Below are 26,726 nucleotides of genomic sequence, written 5' to 3' on the forward strand. Positions count from 1 at the left end.
TCTACAGTGAAAAATTGTTCCTTTTACCTATGGAGAGGTGAAATGTAAACAATAGGAAAAAGGAGATGCTGCTGAGGCTTTTAGTACAGGGGGGAAAGCAGAACCCTTGTAACTACGCCCAATACACAGCTAATGTTTCTTCTTCTGCAGCCCGTGATGTCGTTGCTAATTTGGCCAAGGACAACGTATCCAGCCTGACTGACTTCCAGTGGATCTCTCAACTTAGATATTACTGGGAAGGCCGAGATGTCATGGTCAGAATGATCACTACTGAAGTCAAGTATGGCTATGAGTATCTGGGCAATTCACCTCGACTTGTCATTACTCCTCTGACTGACCGCTGTTACAGGTATGGGCTACTTGTATGTGTACGAGCCCCAATGTAATGTAGCAAATCATATTCCGATAGTGGGTACTGATATAAAGTCTCTTCATTAATTTTCATGGTGTTGACCTCGCATTTCTCTGCATCGTTTCTTCATTTGTTTACTAGCCAACCTCATACATGTTGATACACCCATGTTATTTATGAAAATTAAGACGTGAACAGGAGGCTTCATGTTCTCGTCACTTAATATGCCATTAGTTTTAGCAAATTATTATTATAATTATTTATTTTTAGAGCACCATTGATTCCAGAAGGGGTTACATACAGGATACAAATATAAAATGCGGTGAACAAAAAACAATGACAGACTGGTACAGAAAGGAGAGGACCCTGCCCTTGCGGGCTTACAGGATAATGGGGAAGGAGACAGTAGGTTGGGGGAGTTGCGGCAGCACCAGTGGTAGTTAGGCAGCAGCGGGGTCATGGCAGGCTGTAAGCTTTCTTGAAGAGGTGAGTTTCCAAGTTTTGTGTGAAGCTCCAACTGTGGTGGCTAATGAGATCTGTTGAGACACAGAATTTCAGAGTACGGGGGCCACTCGGGAGAAATCTTGGATGCGATTATGTGAGGAACGTATGAGTGTGAAGGAGAGGAGGAGGTTTTGGGAGGACCGGAAGTTGTGGGTTGGAACATATTGGGAGATTATTTCGGAGATTTAAGAGGAGACAGAGTATGGATGGCTTTGTAGGTCAGTGCTAGCAGTTTGAACTGGACAAATTGGGGAATTGGGAGCCAATGAAGAGATTCGCCAAGGGGAGAAGCAGAGCAATAGCATGGAAAGAGGTGGATTAGCCGGGCAGCAGAGTTAGGCCAGGGTTACGCTTGCGAGTGCAAAGCGAGAAATTCGCCCGAGTCTCTCTCCTCAATACACAGCTCTGCCACCGGCACTCGTGGTCGGAACGTTCAGCTGCAGAGAAATACATGCAGCCGCACGCTCTGGTCCCGAGTGCCGGCAGCAGTGCAGGGTATTGAGGCGAGAGACTTGCTCGAGTTTATCGCATTGAACTTGCAAGTGTAACCCCAGCCTTAATGACGGACTGGAAAGGTGCGAGAGTATTGACAGCGAGGCCACAAAGGAGGTGGACTTCTGATACTATGGAGAGGGTCATGTCGTGGTGTCAGATGCTGGTTGACCATATGTAGCACAATAGACTTTATTAATAGACTGTTGTCCTTTCTATAGAACTTTAATGGGTGCACTCAAGTTAAGTCTTGGTGGAGCTCCAGAGGGTCCTGCCGGGACGGGGAAAACCGAAACAACAAAAGATCTGGCCAAAGCTTTGGCCAAACAGGTAATATAACTGCTAATAATCTGCTTTCTTTGCTAATCTTATGGTGCATTTACACTGGCTGACCTGCTGCCATTAAGGAAGTCGATCCATGCTCCATGATGGAGATATTCATCATGGTGCAGGTCAGTGTGTGTAGGGATGAGCCCACTCCACACAGGACAGAAACTGGCAGTGGAGCACAGCCGACATCTGCCTGTAATAGCAGCTATTAAAGCGAGCTCCTACCTCTGATGTGACTTCTTTTAATAACTATGTCACTCACTGACAACAGCATTTTAGCTGTGCCATTCTGCCCAAGACAATAATCGTGAAACAGACATTATTCCCAATAATTGAGAAGTGTAAATGCACCCTTATGTGTTGAAAAATGATAAATGTGAGATTAATTGGATCTTGGAGATAGCAACTAAGATAAAGTAACATGGTGAAGTAAATGTGCTCTGAAAGCTTGCAAGCATATTATTTTCTGGTTAGCTAATAAAGGCATCAGTCCCAGAATACTTTTGTCGTCATTGGGCAGAAAAGTATTCACATGGTGAAGTAAAGAATGTTATAATGCACAAAGTGATCCTCGGGTACAGTCCATCAGATGACATAACAATCAAGTTCAATGAAACCTCTGAGAGGAGCACCAAAGATTGTAGTCTTCTACAGGGATGGTCCTCTAAAAAAAGGTGAAGAACATACATGAGATATACGGATATTTAAAATCTGTCTGCTTTAGATCATCCGCCATCTAATAATTCATTTATGAAGGTTTCTATGATCATAGTCACAATGCCTGATGCCTGACACATGCTGAAATAAACCACTGTGAAATATTCACAGCTTCCGGAAATTCTGCCGATTCTCTGATCTTTGATGTTATTCATGTGATGTTGCCTCCAGAGAACCTTCTTACTTCCCGAGACGGGCGCTGAAATTTCACATACCTGATCTTTCTCTCATGTGACATGATCTGTTGGAGATGAGTGAAGCCCAAAAGATTTGTCTCTGGTGGCTTCTCTCTGCCCTGCTCCCCATGATTGATAGGTGTCTCCGTACACACACATATACATTGGATTTAAGGATAGATCTGGCAGGGACTAGCCTAGGACTAGTCATGGTCCCCAGACAACTTTTCAAAGTATGTTTTCTAGGAAAAGATGCAAAAACCAGAGCCATTCTCTGATTTATGATGCATGTTGTTTGGGCGTCACTCTTCGCCTCTGTTTGGTCACCGGTACTGGGGGGTTGTTCTTGGCTTAGGAAAGGACTAAACAGTTAGGCGACATTGTCCAGCTATCACGCTATCACAGATTTGTTTCTGTACTACATCGCAAGGCAATACAGGTAAATGGGATCGCATTGCAACGGCATCAGACTCTTTGCGAGTTGCTTGATGCGGTCGCAGAACTCTCGGAATCCCAATGCGATCCCATTCTCTTGTATTGCCTTGCAATGTATCAGGGACACATAGCGAAATTTGACCGCACTGGTGTTGAGGCTAAAGTGGCTGTGAACGTCTGGCATTATCTTATTGACCAATATGTCTATGAATCACCGTCAGAGGCCCCCGACATGGGTAATCACAAAGAATCTTTAGGTGAAGCGTGTCCTAAGCTCTTCAGGATCCATGTTTGCCAGACCTTCAAATTGTTGATGCTCATATTCTCAGCTGATAGTGTCTTCCCATTTACATTGTAGATCCTACCAGATTTGCAGCATCAGGAGACCGGATGGACATTTTTTTATTTTAATTTAAATGCATGTATTTGACACTAAAGACATTTTACTGTTTGGCTTTTACAGGATTTTATTTCTTTGCACATGGTCCTTGGTCATAAATCAGTTAAGAGGAGCTCAGAAAAGGACAGATGAAAGCACTACAAGCTCCCGATCAGACCATCATGGCGGGTTGACTGACCGAATCTTAGTTCACTCATTCTGCAGCCTTCAGTAGACATTTCAACACAGAGGTTTTAGGAGACAAACAGTGCAAAATTGTTAATGAAACCAAATAGTAAAAAATGTTTTTGTTTTTTTTTATCCCCAATTATATGTATTTAAGTAGAGAAAAAAAGCATGTGCCCATACACCGAAACAAGAACAACTCGCAGAACCATTGTAGGAAGCTTTATACAAGGCCCCAGCTATCAATACAGCCCTGAGCCTCAAACTGTTATTGCTCCCCGAAAAACAAATCCTTCTTGCTCCATACACACATTATGGGCGCACCTGCTACAGATTGAGGCACAAGGGCATTTGTGAATTTGTCTATTTTGTCTTAGAGATGTTCATCAACGTGATTGATATCTTGCCATCCTGAATGTGCCATTATATTTCATTCTCTCTTGCATACAGTGCATGAGATCTGACAAATTCTTCCATTAGCTTTGGTTTAGCTCAGTCACTGACCTGATACTATAAGAATTGCTTTTTGTTGTGATTTTTACGTTAGAAAATGTGCTGGTCTCCTAACTGTTTTTATTAAGAGTAATGAGCTGGTTTATTCTGCTGATTCTTTGTGGTTACACATCTGCGCTTCCCACTTATGTTTTATTTGCTGATTCGTACACTTAAAGAATATGGACACTTTGGGGAGATTTTGTTTTTTTTTAATTCAGCGCATGCATTTTTAGCTGAAAAACAATTTTTAAATAGAATTAAATTAAAAATGTGACACCATATGGTTTCTCAATCCTCCACGTATCCATGTATCACCCTCTACTCTTAAAGGGAATCTGTCAGCAGGATTTTGTTACCTCATCTGGGAGCAGCATGATATAGGCAAAGAGAAGCTGATTCCAGCGATATATCACTTACTTTACTGGGTGCATCCGTTCTCACACAATCAGAGTTTCTAGCTTTAGCAATGCAGCAGAGCTGAGGAAGCTAACCCCGCCCACACCAGGTGCTCTGTGTACAAAGTCCATAAAAGGGGGCGTGTCGGACTAGCATGCATGCACTGGCATGCTGCTGTGCCCCAGCAATGATAAGCTCCTGATGCTAAAACAATCATTGCAAGCAAACAACACCACAGAGCTTGGTAAGAGAGGTGTCATTGAATTCTGTGTGTCAACCTCTATCTCCTGCTGTCTTCAGGTTACATAGCAAAAACCTGCTGACAGATTCCCTTTAAGTGATTGCCCCGTCCATGAGCTGATTCACAAAAATAAAGAAATCGCAGCATGCACTATTCTCTTTCAAGACTTTGATGGGACTCGCCCATTCAAGAAAAATATCAGATCCCAATGGATCACCTGTATAGCATCAGATTCTTACCAATACACTGTCATTATTAACCTATGTATTTTATCTTGCACATTTTAAATTGTTGATGCATGAACTTGGATGCCACAGACACATGGATGGCTCCCAGATAGCAATATCGACAGAAATCGTTCCACAATTTTGCATACATCTGTCTGACCCCTGCATTAATGAGATAGTGATAGGAGATGACAGTTGGTGCTTTTAAAATTCGATGGAGAGAGGAGCTTGAGGTCAACACAGACATGCTGAAATGATAGTGACGGTTCTCCATAGAACCTTATAAGCACCAACGGTCATCTCTTATCTCAGTAATGGGAAACCCTGCATTCACAGATGACAGATTTTACCCTTGATTTGAGAATGAAATTTCTTATTTTATATTTATTTTACATTTTCTTGATTTAGAGAAAAAAATATGTATGTATTTATGCTACTACTAATACTAGGGGCGACTCTTTCTGTCTGCCAGGTTATTAATTAGTGCCCCCTACACTTACCAACACTTGGGGCAAATGCCCTCCTGCCCCTTCTCCTAGCTACGGCCCTGCTCTAGCATGTTAGGTCCTATGTAACCTCCTCATTGCAGTGACTTTACCTCTTTGAAGCCATGCATTATGCTTCTTTAATTACATGTCATGTGTGAACAACTAGTCTATACTTTGTGCATTTTGCAGTTTTGTCTCGTGCAAGAACCTCCGGTTAATTACCTGTTTCCAATTACCTGTGTAATTGAATGGAAAAGACGGAGTAATTCCTGACGTATTATAGTGTAGATGTTAATCACAATATAAGCTGCTTAATATACTGTAATAGTGAATTGTCCTTTTTTTGTCTCCCATTCAGTGCGTCGTGTTTAATTGCTCAGATGGCCTCGACTATAAAGCTATGGGTAAATTCTTCAAAGGCCTTGCACAGTCTGGAGCCTGGGCTTGTTTCGATGAATTCAATAGAATTGAGGTAAAATCTATTAACGGGGTATTTCCATGGTCTAATTGATGGTTTAATAGTCCCTAACCATATCATTTTTAATATTTTTTTTAGTATATTAATGTTTCAAATATTCAGCATTTTTGAGCACTGACCACCAGGAACTAAAAGTGCAGGCAGCTTGTATCCCCTGTTACAAATAAACCCATTCTCCATTGGTTCTGTAACATTTGTGCTTTCTTTTTCCATTTTTGCCGCTGAAAAGTGGCATGCCTTTATTGCTTGAGACACATGACAGCGCCAGTCCTATTTTGTTCCCTGGGACGTTTTGTGCTGCTTGATAAGGGAGCTATTGGATTAATTTTGGTCTAGATTTTGATCACTTCTTCCTGAGAGCCTTGGGAGGGACAGTCAGCTATTTAAACCCATGAAGCTCTGACTCCCAATGCCAGTTCTTAGCTTAGCTGTCCTGGTATATACTGCTTTGCTGTGATCCTGATTGTTTGTCCTGATTATTCCCACTCTTTGATTTTTGGCTTGACTTTCGACTACCCATTTGCTTTACGATTTTGTCACTCTATGTGGTAAGGAAGGGGGGCCTCTATTGAGTCCCTGGAACTGGGACCGTAACTATCCCTGTCCCGGGGGTACTCTTGATGGTAGAAAGGCCCGAGTCTGCGACCTTACTATGCTCCTGATATACCCTAAGCTGTCCCCTCACCCTCTCCAGGAGGCCTGGGACAGCTATGTTAGTGTATAAACATGTAAGACAAGCAGGGATAACAAAAAGCAACTTAAATACAAAAACACTTACTAAAGGTAGAGAGAAATTAAGGGAAGGATAGGCATGTATTAACCAAATGGGAATAGGATAATGGAGAAAGCATACACCCAAAAACAGAACACAACAATCTCCAGGAGCAACTGCGAACTCCAACTTCAGCACACCAACTCCAGCAAGTCAGGAACGAAACTTTTACAGGTGGGGATGAAAAGGTATGGCCAGGTTTTATAGAGGGAGAAAATGAGTAGGTCAGGAACGTCTTTGAGATGAAGCTGCATGTCTCCAACCAGCATACAAAAAATGTTACCCTCTTCAAGACCAAAGGAAACAACGTCCATTTAATATGAGGCACAAAACACGCAGGCTAAACGGAAGACCTGCGATTACCAATACGTAATGATTGCCTAACTCCTGATCTCCCAGGAGAATGTGACACACTTGTGACAGATTTAATCTCAGATGTGACTTCTTGGCGTTGACCCTACTTGGCAACTCTTCCTGCCTCTGGATCCCTCGTGTCATGCAGCTGCAGTGCAGTACAGCGCAACCTTCACCAGGGGGAGTTTTATAGGGACGTGAGACTGCACACACTGAGCAGCTGAACAGATGCCACCTAGTGGCAAGAGAGTAGTCAGAAAAGCCAAATCAGGGCACAAGATAACACATCAGTACAAAAAGGATATAAATGGAAAGGATAGTCAGTACGTAGCAAGGGATCAGTAAACCAGGGCGAGCAAAATATGGTACAATAGGGACAAATCAAGACAGAGTCAATAGCCAAGCCAGGAGGTCAGAATCAGAGAATCAAGCAGAACAGACAGACGCAGGGAAAGGGCAGACAGAGGGGGATAACAGACACAGGACAAGTCAGGGTTCACAGCAGGACAAACCAAGGGTTTCCAGAGTCAGGTTCACAAGCCGAAGACAGAACTATAGATGACACTGCCAGCAAGATTCATGGGAGCTAAATAGCAAACCTGAACCCAGAATGAGGCAGAGCAAAGTTAACCCTTGAAATGATCCGTCCAAAAAAGGGCAGACACTAATAAACCCTGGAACGGATCATGACACCTCCTCTGGACAGCAGCCCTTCCGTGGACTTAATCCAGTAGACTCAATTGTAAGACCAAATTCCTGTACAAGGGCTAAAGGGTTCCTCTGAAATCTGTCAGATGGAGTGGCTTGTGCCACGTCTGTTCTAGGTAGCCTTTTTTGTTTCTGTTCCCTCTGACAGACGTGACAGGTTCCAGACACATTGGTCAAGCTTTCACAGTTTTTCTACCATTTTCCTTCTTTATTGTGTGGTCTGTCACTTTGCAGCAAGACCGCGCATCTTTGCAGCACAGGTTGAGCATGTGCAGAGTGGACCGCTGGGTGCTTCTCTGCTCTGTAGACATATCTTGTAATTATGTGCCATTTGTATGGTGCTAATAGATAGCTGAGGGATACATAATGAATACAAGGGGGCGCCTGCGGAGCAGAGAGGCACTGTGGTGTGCAGTGAGGACAGACGAGCAGTGCAAATGCCGTGTCGCTGCACAAGGAGGGGAAAAAAGGATTGTGATAGGATTGGTACAGAAGTGAAATCTGCACCAAATTTTGTTATGCATATTTCAATATAATAATGCTCCAGACTGTAAAATTCACCCTGAAAGGTTGAAATTCCTGGAAAAAAATCAGAAGCATAAATTGACATTTAAAAATTGGCAACGCTGAACATTTTCTGCTGTGGATTTTATTCACATTTGTGGATAAAGTTTTGTAAAATTTCAGCCACAATCCTTCCAGATTTTCTACCTTTTGATGCTGCGCAGAAAAATCAGTATCTTACAATTCCAGCAAAGTGAATGGGATTTATAGAATTCTCATGCCTTCTGTGCTTTTCTAAAAAAAAAAAAAAAAAAGAGAGTAAACTGACCTGCTATGCGTTTTTGATGTCCACAACATGTCAATTTCTCTTGCGGGTATGCCGAGTTTTAAGTGTGGATTTTACCCCTAGAATTGCATTAGATGATAAGAATCTGCAGGTAAAAAAATGTGTTTTTGTGCATTTTCTGCTGTGTATGCCTCTGCGTGCAGATACCCAAACGTGACCAACCACCGAAGACCAAGTCACCATCAGGAGATAAGGGGAGAAGAAGAATGATGAATGACAGGCTGATGTTGCTCCTTCTTCTTATGCATTATGCAATGTATCACTGTGTGATGACGGTATCATATACATAAGCACTATCTCTCTATAACCAGGTGGAGGTATTGTCAGTAGTGGCCCAGCAGATTCTCAGTATACAACAGGCAATCATAAGAAACATGAAGACATTCTTGTTCGAGGGAACTGAGCTGACACTCAACCCAACATGTTCTGTATTCATCACCATGAATCCTGGCTATGCTGGTCGTGCTGAACTCCCTGATAATCTAAAGGTATGCAGCGGACATTTCATATTGTCATATTCCAACAATAAAAATCATATTTATTAGAATTAAAAACCTTAAATAATGCACAATAAATAACATTTGGCCAAACCCGCCCATTTTGGCCAGATTGGCCAACCTTCTCATGGTGGCTTCTTGACTGCTTCAAAACTTATTATGTCAAGGGTTGAAATTCAGTCGGTCAATCCTTTTGTTTGGCAGGAAGATAACCTGATTTTGGCAGCAACTTTCTGTTAGAGACCACAGGAGAGCTATCTGAGAGAGTTGGGAGAAATAGCTGTCGGCTGGATGATAATGTGCATGGCCAGCTATAGATGTTTGTTCCCTGGATAGAAATATCCAAATTGGCTCTCCGCCAGGAGGAAGAAAGCCAACTCTAATGCAATCTGTTGGAAGCGGCTAACCTATAAGTCAATGTCCAACCCTTTCTAAAGCCTTGTCACATGACTTAAGATACTCGTATTTAGCCAAACCAGGGTCTTCTGCTAAAGGACGGCCATTTATGGGTTCTTGGCCATTATCACTTCCTGTAGTAGAGCTAGTGGATTTTGTGGCCACGACATTCGCCCTTTTGTGGGTGCTGCTGACAAAGCATGGTATGCCTGCTGGTTAGTAAATTGACCTTTGATTATTATTAGTTGCTATAAGGAATGCTATTTTTGATAGATGCTTCCTTTTGATTATTTTATATAGACCAACAGGTTGGATGTTTGAACACACTAATTGTACATTTATATATTAAGAATGAATTTAGTTGATTACATTTTTGTTTTTCAGGCACTGTTTAGGACAGTGGCTATGATGGTCCCGGACTATGCTCTTATTGGGGAAATATCCCTTTATTCAATGGGATTCTTGGATTCTAGAAGGTAAGAGCACACACATTGTATGGAAAATCTTCTGTTTCTCATCCAGAAAAGAAAAATAGATGTTTTTTCATGGATATTGTCATCAGTATACCATCAGTATTCCATCCATTTGGCACTTTTTTACTTTTCTATGACACCCTCCCACCAGTCAGATATTGATGACCTATCCTATGGATAGGCCATCAATATTAAAGTCCTGGTCAGCCCCCTTAATAATTGCAATGAATAAAAACAAATGGATGTCAAACAGATTTGGGTGTTTTGCTCACCCATCGACTTATAATGGCCGAGTCTGATCTGAAATACAGATGAAAGTAGTTCATGCTGCGTGTTTATGTAATAACGTTCACATGGACTAGCACGTTGACCTGCGTTGGTCAAAATGCTGTCCATATGCTGCCGATTTTGCATACGGACAGCACAAGGACCAATAATACGCTTACCTAAATGACTAACTTAGTCCAGTTTCTTGCCATTGATGTAAGGTCTAAGGTAATACAGGGGCCACTATGGTGCCCCAAGCCTATTTGAGGCTGAACTTCCTGAAAAAGGCAAACAAGTGACGGGGGACCAGTCCAGCTTAAAGGGGATAAGGATCAGGGTACACGATCATCTTGTGGTTGTAAAATATTAATTGTGATGACATTCATTATTAATAATAAAAATGGGCATAAGGAACAGGGTACATAGTCATCTTGTGGTTGTAGAATACTCATTGTGATGGCATTCATTATTAATAATAAAAATGGGCATAAGGAACAGGGTACATGGTCATCTTGTGGTTGTAGAATACTCATTGTGATGGCATTCATTATTAATAATAAAAATGGGCATAAGGAACAGGGTACATAGTCATCTTGTGGTTGTAGAATACTCATTGTGATGGCATTTATTAGTAATAATAAAGATGGGAATAAGGAACAGGGTACACGATCATCTTGTGGTTGTAGAATATTCATTGTGATGGCATTTATTAGTAATAATAAAGATGGGAATAAGGAACAGGGTACACGATCATCTTGTGGTTGTAGAATACTCATTGTGATGGCATTTATTAGTAATAATAAAGATGGGAATAAGGAACAGGGTACATGGTCATCTTGTGGTTGTAGAATACTCATTGTGATGGCATTTATTAGTAATAATAAAGATGGGAATAAGGAACAGGGTACACGATCATCTTGTGGTTGTAGAATACTCATTGTGATGGCATTTATTAGTAATAATAAAGATGGGAATAAGGAACAGGGTACATGGTCATCTTGTGGTTGTAGAATACTCATTGTGATGGCATTCATTATTAATAATAAAAATGGGCATAAGGAACAGGGTATATGGTCATCTTGTGGTTGTAGAATACTCATTGTCATGGCATTTATTAGTAATAATAAAGATGGGAATAAGGAACAGGGTACACGATCATCTTGTGGTTGTAGAATATTCATTATGATGGCATTCATCAGTAATAATACAGATGGGGATAAGGAACAGGGTACACGATCATCTTGTGGTTGTAGAATATTCATTGTGATGGCATTCATCAGTAATAATACTGATGGGGATAAGGAACAGGGTACACGGTCATCTTGTGGTTGTAGAATATTCATTATAATGGCATTCATCAGTAATAATACAGATGGGGATAAGAAACAGGGTACACGGTCATCTTGTGGTTGTAGAATATTCATTGTGATGGCATTCATCAGTAATAATACAGATGGGGATAAGGAACAGGGTACACGGTCATCTTGTGGTTGTAGAATATTCATTATGATGGCATTATTAGTAATAATAAAGATGGGGATAAGGAACAGGGTACACGGTCATCTTGTGGTTGTAGAATATTCATTGTGATGGCATTCATCAGTAATAATACAGATGGGGATAAGGAACAGGGTACACGGTCATCTTGTGGTTGTAGAATATTCATTATAATGGCATTATTAGTAATAATAAAGATGGGGATAAGGAACAGGGTACACGATCATCTTGTGGTTGTAGAATACTCATTGTGATGGCATTTATTAGTAATAATAAAGATGGGAATAAGGAACAGGGTACATGGTCATCTTGTGGTTGTAGAATACTCATTGTGATGGCATTCATTATTAATAATAAAAATGGGCATAAGGAACAGGGTATATGGTCATCTTGTGGTTGTAGAATACTCATTGTCATGGCATTTATTAGTAATAATAAAGATGGGAATAAGGAACAGGGTACACGATCATCTTGTGGTTGTAGAATATTCATTATGATGGCATTCATCAGTAATAATACAGATGGGGATAAGGAACAGGGTACACGATCATCTTGTGGTTGTAGAATATTCATTGTGATGGCATTCATCAGTAATAATACTGATGGGGATAAGGAACAGGGTACACGGTCATCTTGTGGTTGTAGAATATTCATTATAATGGCATTCATCAGTAATAATACAGATGGGGATAAGAAACAGGGTACACGGTCATCTTGTGGTTGTAGAATATTCATTGTGATGGCATTCATCAGTAATAATACAGATGGGGATAAGGAACAGGGTACACGGTCATCTTGTGGTTGTAGAATATTCATTATGATGGCATTATTAGTAATAATAAAGATGGGGATAAGGAACAGGGTACACGGTCATCTTGTGGTTGTAGAATATTCATTGTGATGGCATTCATCAGCAATAATACAGATGGGGATAAGGAACAGGGTACACGGTCATCTTGTGGTTGTAGAATATTCATTATAATGGCATTATTAGTAATAATAAAGATGGGGATAAGGAACAGGGTACACGATCATCTTGTGGTTGTAGAATATTCATTATAATGGCATTATTAGTAATAATAAAGATGGGGATAAGGAACAGGGTACACGGTCATCTTGTGGTTGTAGAATATTCATTATAATGGCATTATTAGTAATAATAAAGATGGGGATAAGGAACAGGGTACACGATCATCTTGTGGTTGTAGAATATTCATTGTGATGGCATTCATTAGTAATAATACTGATGGGGATAAGGAACAGGGTACACGGTCATCTTGTGGTTGTAGAATATTCATTATGATGGCATTCATCAGTAATAATACAGATGGGGATAAGGAACAGGGTACACGGTCATCTTGTGGTTGTAGAATATTCATTGTGATGGCATTTATTAGTAATAATAAAGATGGGGATAAGGAACAGAGTACATGGTCATCTTGTGGTTGTAGAATATTCATTATGATGGCATTCATCACTAATAATACAGATGGAGATAAGGAACAGGGTACACGATCATCTTGTGGTTGTAGAATATTCATTATAATGGCATTATTAGTAATAATAAAGATGGGGATAAGGAACAGGGTACACGATCATCTTGTGGTTGTAGAATATTCATTGTGATGGCATTCATTAGTAATAATACAGATGGGGATAAGGAACAGGGTACACGGTCATCTTGTGGTTGTAGAATATTCATTATAATGGCATTATTAGTAATAATAAAGATGGGGATAAGGAACAGGGTACACGATCATCTTGTGGTTGTAGAATATTCATTGTGATGGCATTCATTAGTAATAATACTGATGGGGATAAGGAACAGGGTACACGGTCATCTTGTGGTTGTAGAATATTCATTATGATGGCATTCATCAGTAATAATACAGATGGGGATAAGGAACAGGGTACACGATCATCTTGTTGTTGTAGAATACTCATTGTGATGGCATTCATTAGTAATAATACAGATGGGGATAAGGAACAGGGTACACGATCATCTTGTTGTTGTAGAATATTCATTATGATGGCATTATTAGTAATAATACTGATGGGGATAAGGAACAGGGTACACGGTCATCTTGTGGTTGTAGAATATTCATTGTGATGGCATTCATTAGTAATAATACAGATGGGGATAAGGAACAGGGTACACGATCATCTTGTGGTTGTAGAATATTCATTATAATGGCATTATTAGTAATAATAAAGATGGGGATAAGGAACAGGGTACACGGTCATCTTGTGGTTGTAGAATATTCATTATAATGGCATTATTAGTAATAATAAAGATGGGGATAAGGAACAGGGTACACGATCATCTTGTGGTTGTAGAATATTCATTGTGATGGCATTCATTAGTAATAATACTGATGGGGATAAGGAACAGGGTACACGGTCATCTTGTGGTTGTAGAATATTCATTATGATGGCATTCATCAGTAATAATACAGATGGGGATAAGGAACAGGGTACACGGTCATCTTGTGGTTGTAGAATATTCATTGTGATGGCATTTATTAGTAATAATAAAGATGGGGATAAGGAACAGAGTACACGGTCATCTTGTGGTTGTAGAATATTCATTATGATGGCATTCATCACTAATAATACAGATGGAGATAAGGAACAGGGTACACGATCATCTTGTGGTTGTAGAATATTCATTATAATGGCATTATTAGTAATAATAAAGATGGGGATAAGGAACAGGGTACACGATCATCTTGTGGTTGTAGAATATTCATTGTGATGGCATTCATTAGTAATAATACAGATGGGGATAAGGAACAGGGTACACGGTCATCTTGTGGTTGTAGAATATTCATTATAATGGCATTATTAGTAATAATAAAGATGGGGATAAGGAACAGGGTACACGATCATCTTGTGGTTGTAGAATATTCATTGTGATGGCATTCATTAGTAATAATACTGATGGGGATAAGGAACAGGGTACACGGTCATCTTGTGGTTGTAGAATATTCATTATGATGGCATTCATCAGTAATAATACAGATGGGGATAAGGAACAGGGTACACGATCATCTTGTTGTTGTAGAATACTCATTGTGATGGCATTCATTAGTAATAATACAGATGGGGATAAGGAACAGGGTACACGATCATCTTGTTGTTGTAGAATATTCATTGTGATGGCATTCATCAGTAATAATACAGATGGGGATAAGGAACAGAGTACACGGTCATCTTGTGGTTGTAGAATATTCATTATGATGGCATTCATCACTAATAATACAGATGGAGATAAGGAACAGGGTACACGGTCATCTTGTGGTTGTAGAATATTCATTGTGATGGCATTCATCACTAATAATACAGATGGGGATAAGGAACAGGGTACACGGTCATCTTGTGGTTGTAGAATATTCATTGTGATGGCATTCATTAGTAATAATACTGATGGGGATAAGGAACAGGGTACACGGTCATCTTGTGGTTGTAGAATATTCATTGTGATGGCATTCATTAGTAATAATACTGATGGGGATAAGGAACAGGGTACACGATCATCTTGTGGTTGTAGAATATTCATTGTGATGGCATTCATTAGTAATAATAAAGATGGTTTCATTTTTTATTTTTAGAAGAAGAAATGATATTTTATATTAATCATTTTATCAAACAAAGAACAGAACTCCTATTAGAAGAACACATCAATAGATCTTTTCTTTACATTTTGCATTGAATTAAGCAGAGAAGGAATATTCTTTACCTGATACTACTAAATGATTCAGATGGAAGATTAAGAATTCTGATTATCTGCTCCCTGAAATGTATAATCCAATTACCAGCTAAATATTTCACAGTACGATCATTTCCTTTAATTGCTCTATACTGGCGACATTAGCGTGAGTTTCCAATCCATGATTGAAGCAATTTATTAAGCCAATAAGAGTCACATTTTCTCCTATATTAAATGAATCATACAGCAGTTACAGGGTTTTCTTATTAATTATGTTAAAGGGGAAGTTTACCTGTAAATAATAACTACACCTTATATTTAATTTTGTTTTATAATTCTACATTACAAGTGAAAATAAGAAACTTTGTAATATATCTTATCAGAGAAAAATGCCTCTTTCCCAACTTACTAGATCGGGTTCAGATGGCCATATGGAAAAAATGGGCCGGACAAGTCCACAAATTGCAGATGTCACTGGCTCCATGTGCTCCGTGCCAGAAATGCCATTACATTGCATGCATTATTTGGCTCCATGAAACGGACCAGAATAGAGCATGCTTAGATTATTTTCTCCTTAGGTCCGCATGGGAAATTGGCCATGTGAACTCTGGCCTTAAAGGATCCATTGTGCACATGGACAGCACACGGACCTGTTATAAGCTTGTCTGAACGGGTTACGTCTCTCATACACTGAATACGAAAACTGGAAACATATGGGTTAACCTGCGCCTCTGTTAAAGGATTCCAATTTTTTGTGGTTTATTGGTAAACGCGAGTTTCGAAGCCGCTTCACCGGAAGCTTGAAACCTCGAAACGCATTGGCCTGTAAAGTGCAGAATTGGATTCCTGTCATTATTGATGCAGTAATTGATGCAAAAAGGAGCCCAGACCAAGTACTGAGTGCATTTACTCAACATACATTTCAGTAGGCCAACATTTTAGATGTTAAAATCATTTTTTCAAGCTGGTGTTATAAAGTATTCTAGTTTATTGAGATAACGCCTTTTGGGTTTTCATTGGCTGTAAGCCATAATCATCAACATTAACAGAAATAAACACTTTATATACAGCTCTGGCAAAAATTAAGAGACCACTTGCAAAATGTTCAGTTTGTCTAATTTTTCTCTTTATAGGTATCTTTTTGAGTAAAATGTAAATTGTTCTTTTATTCTATAAACTTCTGACAACATGTCTCCGAATTTCCAAGCAATAAATTTCGTATTTTTTTTCTGACAAAGAAAAATGGTCAAAATTAAAAAAAACCCCAGTGCTTTCAGACCTCAAATAATGCAAAGAAAACAAGTTCATAATAATTTAGAAACAACAATGTTAATGGTTTAACTCGGGAAGAGTTCAGAAATCAATATTTTGTGGAATAACCATGATTTTTAATCACAGCTTTCATGGCGCAAAAATGTAAGCAGTTCTTCTCTGTTTGATGGCTTGTGACTATCCATCATCCTCTTGATTACATTCCAGAGGTTTTCAATGGGGTTCAGGGCTGGAGATTGGGCTGTCCATGACGGGGTTTTCATGTGGTGGTCTCTTAATTTTTGCCAGAGCTGTACATCACTCTCTATATAATATATGAGTTTCACTTTTTGTAGTGAAAAACTGAAATAAGTTAACTTTTTGATGATATTCTAATTTTGTGAGAAGGACCTTTAGCTTATTTAGTAATGTTTATCCATGTTTTTTTTTCATGGAGGCAAATAAAAATAATTTTATTAAGGATTTCTGACATATTTTTTCCTTTTTACTGTATAGTAAAAAAAATATATTTTTTATCTTTAAAAAAGAATCATTTTTATTGAAAAGTTGATGGCACCATTGTTTCTTAATTGCAGATTTTGGCCTAATAAGCTGGTACTTGTGGCCTTTATTAGGCCCCTATCCGCCAATTTTCTCACAAGTCACAACATACACTAAGCAATGACATTTCTTTATCAGCATCATCTGTTATCTGACATTCCGGAAATATAAAAATACATTTGAAATCCCATTTGCCAGAATTTTGTAAAAGAACCTTATGTGACTTCTTCATGCAGATAAACTTTTTCAGTAAATAGTAATGGACTAGAATAGTAATGGAAAACAGCGTGGTGATGTATAAATTTTAGGAAAATGATTTGTGAAGAGATGAAAGATGAAATTTGATATTTCCTAGCAGCGGGCGTCTTCTGTAACTTTCCATGTACAATCACAGTTATTTATTTTTTACATTTAGATCTGTAGGGATTGGGACGCAATGATAACATTTTTGCATCACCGGGCTCCTAGTAGATTAGCGCATTTTTAATGCTGATCATTACTGATGAGCGAGCATGCTGGGATGAGGTGTTATCTGAGCATGCTCGGGTGCTAAGTGTCTTCGGCGCCCACGAAAAATGTTCGAGCTCTACCAGGAAAAGTTTTGAGTAAGAGCAAAAACGTTGGCATTTTTTGAAAGAGGATCTCTACACGCTGATGACGTGTGTGCATTCGTTAAGTTCTTGTATTTCCCATAAAAATAACCCATTTTTACGAAACTCATCATTTCTCTGTTATTCCTTCTGAAAATGTATGAATAACATGACAATTAGTTGTTAGCATTTATCTTTAAAATTTGGCGTGTCTCGACACACTACAAAAGTGTCAGACTGTGCTGGGATACACTGTGGTGACAAGGAGAATGGTAACATCCAGTTTTAAAGGGTGTCTGTCATTAGGTTTTTGCTACCTTATTTGATGTAGGAAAATAGACCCTGATTCCAGCGATGTATCACTTAGATTACTGGGAGCAGCGATTCTGACACACTCAGAGTTTTTAGATTCAGCAATGCAGCAGAGCTGAGAAAGCTAACCCTGCCCACATCAAGCTCTGCTTATCACATGAGGGGGCGGAGTCAGACTAGCATGCATGGCCCTGCTGTAGCTGATGTAGTCCAGACATAATCACCAGGTGATAAAACCTTCAGTATAAGTAAACAACCGCACACAGCCTGACATGTGACATATCGTTGAATTCTGTGTTTTAACCCCTACCTCATGCTGTCCTCAGATTACATAGCAAAACCCTGCTGACAGATTCCTTTTAATTTATTCGGACATTTCCAGGAGGAATAACAGAGAAACATCTCAATGAAGAATTCTAAGAAAATGTACTCCAGAATTGTTATTTTATGGGGGAATAAAAGTACCGTATTTACTAAAGACATTTCAGGAGAGCCGAATGCCATCTGCTACCATTTACTTTGGTCTTATATCAAAGCATATGAGTTGTGTGCATGTTTGGACTGGCCCACAGGAGAAGAGGAGAATCCTCCGGTGGGCCACCTCCCTCTTATATGAGCACCACATGGCACTATATACTGGAATCACTATGTACAGACAATGGCGGCATCTTATTCATTTAACAAACACCCAGTCCACTGGGTCTGTGCAAGTAAATGTCCTTAAAGAGGGTTTGTCCCCTGGATTTTGTGACTAATCTGAGATCATCATAATGTAGGAGCAGAGACCCTGATTCCAGCAATGCATCACTTATGGGACTGCTTGCTGTAGTTTTTATAAAATCACACTTTTATCATCTGCAGATTTACTAGTTCTCTAAAAACTGAGATTAGTATAACCACAACCATACCCCTGATTGGCAGCTTTCTGTGTACACTGTGCATAGGCAGAAAGTTGCCAATCAGTAGAGGAGGCGAGGTTACACAGAATAGAGGAATATGGAGGACTACATGGCAGCAGCTCTACTAGTCCTCCAGTGATAATCTCCTACTGATAAAACAGTGATTTTACCAAAGCTACAGCAAGCAGCCTAGTAAGTGACATATCCCTGGATTTAGGGTCTATGCTCTTACATTATCAGAATAGGTGTCAAAAATCTGGTAACGGATCCCTGTTAAGGACACTAACTTTCACAGACTGATTATTGTTTCTGCACTTCGCATCAAACCAATAGTCTCTCTTATTCTATATAATTTCTGTTTTTAATGAGATTATTAGATGCCGTTATCAAGAACAATAAGCGTGATGGGTTTTGCTGCATGTGTAGATGAGCTACATCATTTTTCTTTTACTTCTCAGCCTGGCTCAGAAGATTGTCGCCACTTACCGGCTGTGTTCTGAGCAGCTGTCCTCTCAGCACCACTATGACTATGGGATGCGGGCCGTGAAATCTGTCCTCACCGCTGCCGGCAACCTGAAGCTTAAGTATCCAGAAGAGGATGAGAGCGTGCTTCTCCTGCGAGCGCTACTAGACGTCAACCTGGCGAAATTCTTGGCACAAGACGTCCCTCTCTTTGAGGTAACGAGACAATGAGCCGTGACAAGTTCTTGTGATATGGACAATGGCTCGCTATCATCATTTTCCTGGAGTGCAGAGATAAGCAAAAGAGCCTTTCCACTCAAAACTCACTTTGTCTCTGTACTTTCAGATAATGTGATCGCATTTGATAGCTAATGTGATAAATCTACAATAAATGATACAACCCCTGGCAAAAAATTATGGAATCACCGGCCTTGGAGGATGTTCATTCAGTTGTTTAATTTTGTAGAAAAAAAGCAGATCACAGACATGGCACAAAACTAAAGTCATTTCACATGGCAACTTTCTGGCTTTAAGAAACACTAAAAGAAATCAATAACAAAAAATGTGATAGTCAGTAATCGTTACTTTTTTAACCAAGCATAGAGGAAAAATTATGGAATCGCTCAATTCTGAGGAAAAAATGATGGAATCATGAAAAACAAACAAACAAACAAAAACCCTCCAACACATCACTAGTATTTTGTTGCACCACCTCTGGCTTTTATTACAGCTTGCAGTCTCTGAGGCCTGGACTTAATGAGGGTCACACAGGACTCTTCATCAATCTGGCTCCAACTTTCTCTGATTGCTGTCCCCAGATCAGCTTTGCAGGTTGGATTCTTGTCAGGGACCATTTTCCTCAACTTCCACCAAAGATTTTCAATTGGATGGAGATCCGGACTATTTGCAGGCCATGACATTGACCTTATGTGTCTTTTTTCAAGGAATGTTTTCATAGTTTTTGCTCTATGGCAGGATGCGTTATCATATTGAAAAATGATTTCATCATCCCCAAACATCCTTTCAATTGATGGGATAAGAAAAGTGTCCAAAATATCAACATAAACTTGTGCATTTATTGAAGATGTAATGACAGCCATCTCCCCAGTGCCTTTACCTGACATGCAGCCCCATATCATCAATGACTGTGGAAATTTGCATGTTCCCTTCAGGCAGTCATCTTTATAAATCTCATTGGAACGGCACCAAACAAAAGTTCCAGCATCATCACCTTGCCCAATGCAGATTCGCGATTCATCACTGAATATGACTTTCATCCAGTCATCCACAGTCCACGATTGCTTTTCCTTAGCCCATTGTAACCTTGTTTTTCTCTGTTGAGGTGTTAATGATGGCTTTCGTTTAGCTTTTCTGTATGTAAATCCCATTTCCTTTAGGCGGTTTCTTACAGTTCGGTCACAGACGTTGACTCCAGTTTCCTCCCATTCGTTTCTCATTTGTTTTGTTGTGCATTTCCTGTTTTGGAGACATATTGCTTTAAGTTTCCGATTTTGATGCTTTGATGTCTTCCTTGGTCTACCAGTATGTTTGCCTTTAACAACCTTCCCATGTTGTTTGTATTTGGTCCAGATTTTAGACACAACTGACTGTGAACAACCAACATCTTTTGCAACATTGCGTGATGATTTACCCTCTTTTAAGAATTTGATAATCCTCTCCTTTGTTTCAATTGACATCTCTCATGTTGGAGCCATGATTCATGTCAGTCCACTTGGTGCAACAGCTCTCCAAGATGTGATCACTCCTTTTCAGATGCAGACTAACGAGCAGATCTAATTTGATACAGGTATTATTTTTGGGTATGAAAATTTACAGCGTGATTCCATATTTTTTTCCTCAGAATTGAGTGATTCCATCATTTTCCCCTTATGCTTGGTTAAAAAAAAGTAACCATTTCTGACTACCACATTTTTTGTTCTTGATTTCTTTTATGGTTTCTTAAAGCCAGAAAGTTGTTATTTGAAATGACTTCTGTTTTGTGCCATGTCTGTGATCTTCGATGTGTTTCCCTGTCCATTGCCTGTTGCCAAGTGTAATCAGTCTGTATCAGCAGAGAAGCAGACACGGATTACAGTAGGAAGGGGGTATGTTTTTTGCTTCTCTGCTCTCAAACTTCAGACAGCTTTCAGTTTGGTGATAGAAATGCATGCTGAAAAGTGAGAAAAAAGGAGGTTCCAGCATCAGTAGTGCTGGCAGAATGGTGATGAAGAGGAAACACCCTAGAAGAGGAATGGAGAACATGAGAATTGGGATAATTTACAGTGTTAACTTCATTACGACCTAACGCATTTCTTACACGTTTGTGGATTTTATCCAAATTTCATGAAAAAAGAAGAAACAACTGCTCAAAAAACACATAACAATCACTTAAAAAATGAATGGAAACAGCACAAAATCCATATAAACTACAGATGGAAAAGTCATGTAATTTTTTTTTACCATACCTTATTAGTGTGCTTTTCTCCCATCATGGGTTAACTTGCCCTAATTCCACCACAGTTGTATATTTGTGACAGTGTTTTGGTAAAATACTGCCGTGTACATTTCCTCCCCTTCATTAATAGTTGTAAACACTCCAATAAAATGCATTTTTATTAATCTGGGGGTGCATGGATTTTCTGCCATCTATTGTAAAACACAAAACCACCTCACTTATATTAATAGATTTTTCTCACTAGCAATGTAATAACATATACCGGTAAGTCTATTGAGCTCTGCAAGAGCCTTAATGCTCCATTATACTGTCAGAACGTGTAAGAACGATCCATCTCGCACGCATCCATCCATTATCTCCGTGACTGGCATTAATGACATCCTGAATGAGTTAGTGATCTACGATAACTCAAATGCCAAAAGTGTAAAATAGAAGACATTGCCGGGCCATTGTGAGCTTTTCAGTCAAATTTACCCTTATTAACCTCATCATTTAAAAGATGATTGGTTAAACTCGTTCTTCTGCTGAGATACAATTACTAGAATGCCAGTCTATAGTTTTTGCTGTCCATGTTCATTAATGAGCATTGGAATGGTCACTTGTCACTTTTAAATCTTTCTTGGATCACTTTTCGGTACTTGCTAAATACCAGCTGTTTTAGAAATACTCTGACCATATCATCTGGTCATCACAAAATTGCCCTTGTCAAAGTCGCTCAGAGCCTTAGCTTTGGCTATCTTTCCTGTTTCCAACATATCAACATCAAGATCAAGAAGTGACAGTTCACTTGCCCTTTGGCCATCATTCCTGCTCCCAACACATCAACGTCAAGAAGTGACGTTTCACTTGCCCTTTAGCCATCTTTCCAGCTTCCAACACATCAATGTCAAGATGTGACGGTTCACTTGCATTTTGGCAATCTTTCCAGCTTCCAACATATCACGTGTTGTGAATTCTGTGGCAGAGCTCCCTCCTGTGGTCACAAGTGGTACTTCGGCTGATTCTCTCTGGGAGCTTCCGTTTGTGGAGGAAAGTGGTACTGCGGCTTCTGAGTTTCCTCCCTCAGGTGATCTGGTGAGGTCGTTAGGTGCTTCTCTACTTAACTCCACCTAATGCTTTGATCCTGGCTTCCTGTCAATGTTCCAGTGTTGGACTTGTTTATCCCTGGATCATTCCTGTGGCCTGCTGCTCTGCATAGCTAAGTTCTTCTTTGCTATTTGTTTGCTATTTTTTCTGTCCAGCTTGTCTAATTTGTTGCTGGAAGCTCTGGGACGCAAAGGGTGTACCTCCGTGCCGTTAGTTCAGTACGGAGGGTCTTTTTGCCCCCTTTGCGTGGTTTTCTTTAGGGTTTTGTGTAGACCGCAAAGTTATCTTTCCTATCCTCGCTCTGTTAAGAAAGTCGGGCCTCACTTTGCTGAATCTATTTCATATCTACGTTTGTCTTTTCATCTTAACTCACAGTCATTATATGTGGGGGGCTGCCTTTTCCTTTGGGGTATTTCTCTGAGGCAAGGTAGGCTTATTTTCTATCTTCAGGCTAGTTAGTTTCTCAGGCTGTGCCGAGTTGCATAGGCAGAGTTAGGCGCAATCCACGGCTGCCTCTAGTGTTGTTTGGAGAGGATTAGGGATTGCGGTCTGCAGAGTTCCCACGTCTCAGAGCTCGTTCTATGATTTTGGGTTAGGAGTTTTGTGCCCGACTCTCCGGGTTTGTCTGAGCCGGCGGGTATCCTCAAGGAAGGAGTAATTGTGTCTGCCATCTCCCCTGATTTGCGGCGGGTGCTGCAAAAATTTCAGGCTAATAAACCTGATCGTTGTCCAGCGGAGAGACTGTTTGTCCCTGATAGGTGGACCAATAAAGCTATCTCTGAGGTTCATTGTTCGGTGTTGGCTGGTCATCCTGGAATCTTTGGTACCAGAGAGTTAGTGGCTAGATCCTTTTGGTGGCCGTCTCTGTCGCGGGATGTGCGTGGTTTTGTGCAGTCCTGTGGGACTTGTGCTCTGGCTAAGCCCTGCTGTTCTCGTGCCAGTGGGTTGCTTTTGCCCTTGCCGGTCCCGAAGAGGCCTTGGACACATATCTCTATGGATTTTATTTCAGATCTTCCCGTTTCTCAAAAGATGTCAGTCATTTGGGTGGTCTGTGATCGCTTTTCTAAGATGGTCCATCTGGTACCCTTGTCTAAATTGCCTTCCTCCTCTGATTTGGTGCCATTGTTCTTCCAGCATGTGGTTCGTTTACATGGCATTCCAGAGAATATCGTTTCTGACAGAGGTTCCCAGTTTGTTTCGAGGTTTTGGCGAGCCTTTTGTGGTAGGATGGGCATTGACTTGTTTTTTTCCTCTGCTTTCCATCCTCAGACTAATGGCCAGACCGAATGAACCAATCAGACCTTGGAAACATATCTGAGATGCTTTGTTTCTGCCGATCAGGATGACTGGGTGTCCTTTTTGCCTTTGGCTGAGTTCGCCCTTAATAATCGGGTCAGCTCGGCTACCTTGGTTTCGCCATTTTTCTGCAATTCTGGGTTCCATCCTCGTTTCTCTTCAGGACAGGTTGAGTCTTCGGACTGTCCTGGTGTGGATACTGTGGTGGACAGGTTGCAGCAGATTTGGACTCATGTAGTGGACAATTTGACCTTGTCCCAGGAGAAGGCTCAACGTTTCGCTAATCGCAGACGCCGTGTGGGTCCCCGACTTCGTGTTGGGGATCTGGTTTAGTTATCTTCTCGTCATATTCCTATGAAGGTTTCCTCTCCTAAGTTTAAACCTCGTTTCATTGGTCCGTATAGGATTTCTGAGGTTCTTAATCCTGTGTCTTTTCGTCTGACCCTCCCAGATTCTTTTTCTATACATAACATTTTCCATAGGTCATTATTGCGGAGATACGTGGCACCTATGGTTCCATCTGTTGACCCTCCTGCCCCGGTTTTGGTGGAGGGGGAATTGGAGTATATTGTGGAGAAGATTTTGGATTCTCGTGTTTCAAGACGGAAACTCCAGTAGCTGGTTAAATGGAAGGGTTATGCTCAGGAAGATAATTCCTGGGTTTTTGCCTCTGATGTCCATGCTCCCGATCTTGTTCGTGCCTTTCATGTGGCTCATCCTGGTCGGCCTGGGGGCTCTGGTGAGGGTTCGGTGACCCCTCCTCAAGGGGGGGTACTGTTGTGAATTCTGTGGCAGAGCTCCCTCCTGTGGTCACAAGTGGTACTTCGGCTGATTCTCTCTGGGAGCTTCCGTTTGTGGAGGAAAGTGGTACTGCGGCTTCTGAGTTTCCTCCCTCAGGTGATCTGGTGAGGTCGTTAGGTGCTTCTCTACTTAACTCCACCTAATGCTTTGATCCTGGCTTCCTGTCAATGTTCCAGTGTTGTTCTTGTTTATCCCTGGATCATTCCTGTGGCCTGCTGCTCTGCATAGCTAAGTTCTTCTTTGCTATTTGTTTGCTATTTTTTCTGTCCAGCTTGTCTAATTTGTTGCTGGAAGCTCTGGGACGCAAAGGGTGTACCTCCGTGCCGTTAGTTCGGTACGGAGGGTCTTTTTGCCCCCTTTGCGTGGTTTTCTTTAGGGTTATGTGTAGACCGCAAAGTTATCTTTCCTATCCTCGCTCTGTTAAGAAAGTCGGGCCTCACTTTGCTGAATCTATTTCATATCTACGTTTGTCTTTTCATCTTAACTCACAGTCATTATATGTGGGGGGCTGCCTTTTCCTTTGGGGTATTTCTCTGAGGCAAGGTAGGCTTATTTTCTATCTTCAGGCTAGTTAGTTTCTCAGGCTGTGCCGAGTTGCATAGGCAGAGTTAGGCGCAATCCACGGCTGCCTCTAGTGTTGTTTGGAGAGGATTAGGGATTGCGGTCTGCAGAGTTCCCACGTCTCAGAGCTCGTTCTATGATTTTGGGTTATTGTCAGATCACTGTATGTGCTCTGACCGCTATGTTCATTGTGGTACTGAATTGCCTCTCATAACAATCACGGTCAAGAAGTGACAGTTCACTTACCCTTTGGCCATCTTTCCAGCTTCCAACACATCAACATCAAAAAGTGACAGTTCACTTGCCCTTTGGCCATCTTTCCAGCTTCCAACACATCAACTTCAAGAAGTGACAGTTCACTTACCCTTTGGCCATCTTTCCAACTTCTAACACATCAACTTCAAGAAGTGGCAGTTCACTTACCCTTTGGCCATCTTTCCAGCTTACACCACATCAACATCAAGAAGTGATGGTTCACTTGCTGCCTAATACATCTCACCTTTCGACATGAACCATGCTCACATGATAATCAATGTTAGTTACTTCACATCTCAGTGATTTTATTGGTATGGCTGATTAGTGTATACTCATAGAGCACATATTGACATGCCAGTAATGTTTACAGACTAGCTGTCCATACCGGGCCTTTGTGGGATTAACATAAACTGTAGGCATAGGGGCTTATCAGGCCAATAGCATTTGTCCGCAGACCTCTTTTAAATTAAGTGAATATGTTAGATATCCTTAAAAAAAAGTATCCACATTCATGCAGTAGTATCTATATGTTTTGGGGACTATTTTTGGAGTTCTTGTTATATAAATGTATCATAGAGCTTCCATCGATAGTCTTTGCACTAGCCCAATTGCTTAGCAGGTCCAAGGGTATGTTTTGGTGTTCATTCTTCTGCTCCTCTACGGGGATCAGGCCTTTGCTGCAAGGTCTCCTGGCTTGCATACATGGAGTAGGTGCTGGTCGGTGCAGCGAGTTGGAAGTAGAATAGAGTTCACGCAAGATCAAAGCCAGAGGAACAAG

General features: G+C 40.5%; 1 protein-coding gene across 1 annotated transcript in view; it reads left to right on the forward strand.

Annotated features, from left to right (window-relative positions):
• The window catches only part of DNAH3 (dynein axonemal heavy chain 3), a 332,604-nt gene that overhangs the window by 201,692 nt on the left and 104,186 nt on the right, over positions 1-26,726 (forward strand). The window contains exons 28-33 of the mRNA XM_069734194.1: positions 151-349; positions 1,570-1,678; positions 5,777-5,890; positions 8,892-9,068; positions 9,858-9,949; positions 19,491-19,710. Of these exons, the coding sequence (XP_069590295.1) occupies positions 151-349; positions 1,570-1,678; positions 5,777-5,890; positions 8,892-9,068; positions 9,858-9,949; positions 19,491-19,710 (911 nt within the window). The remainder of the gene's footprint in view (positions 1-150; positions 350-1,569; positions 1,679-5,776; positions 5,891-8,891; positions 9,069-9,857; positions 9,950-19,490; positions 19,711-26,726) is intronic.

This window comes from Ranitomeya imitator, chromosome 7 (genome assembly GCF_032444005.1).
Source record: "Ranitomeya imitator isolate aRanImi1 chromosome 7, aRanImi1.pri, whole genome shotgun sequence".
Classification (NCBI taxonomy): domain Eukaryota; kingdom Metazoa; phylum Chordata; class Amphibia; order Anura; family Dendrobatidae; genus Ranitomeya; species Ranitomeya imitator.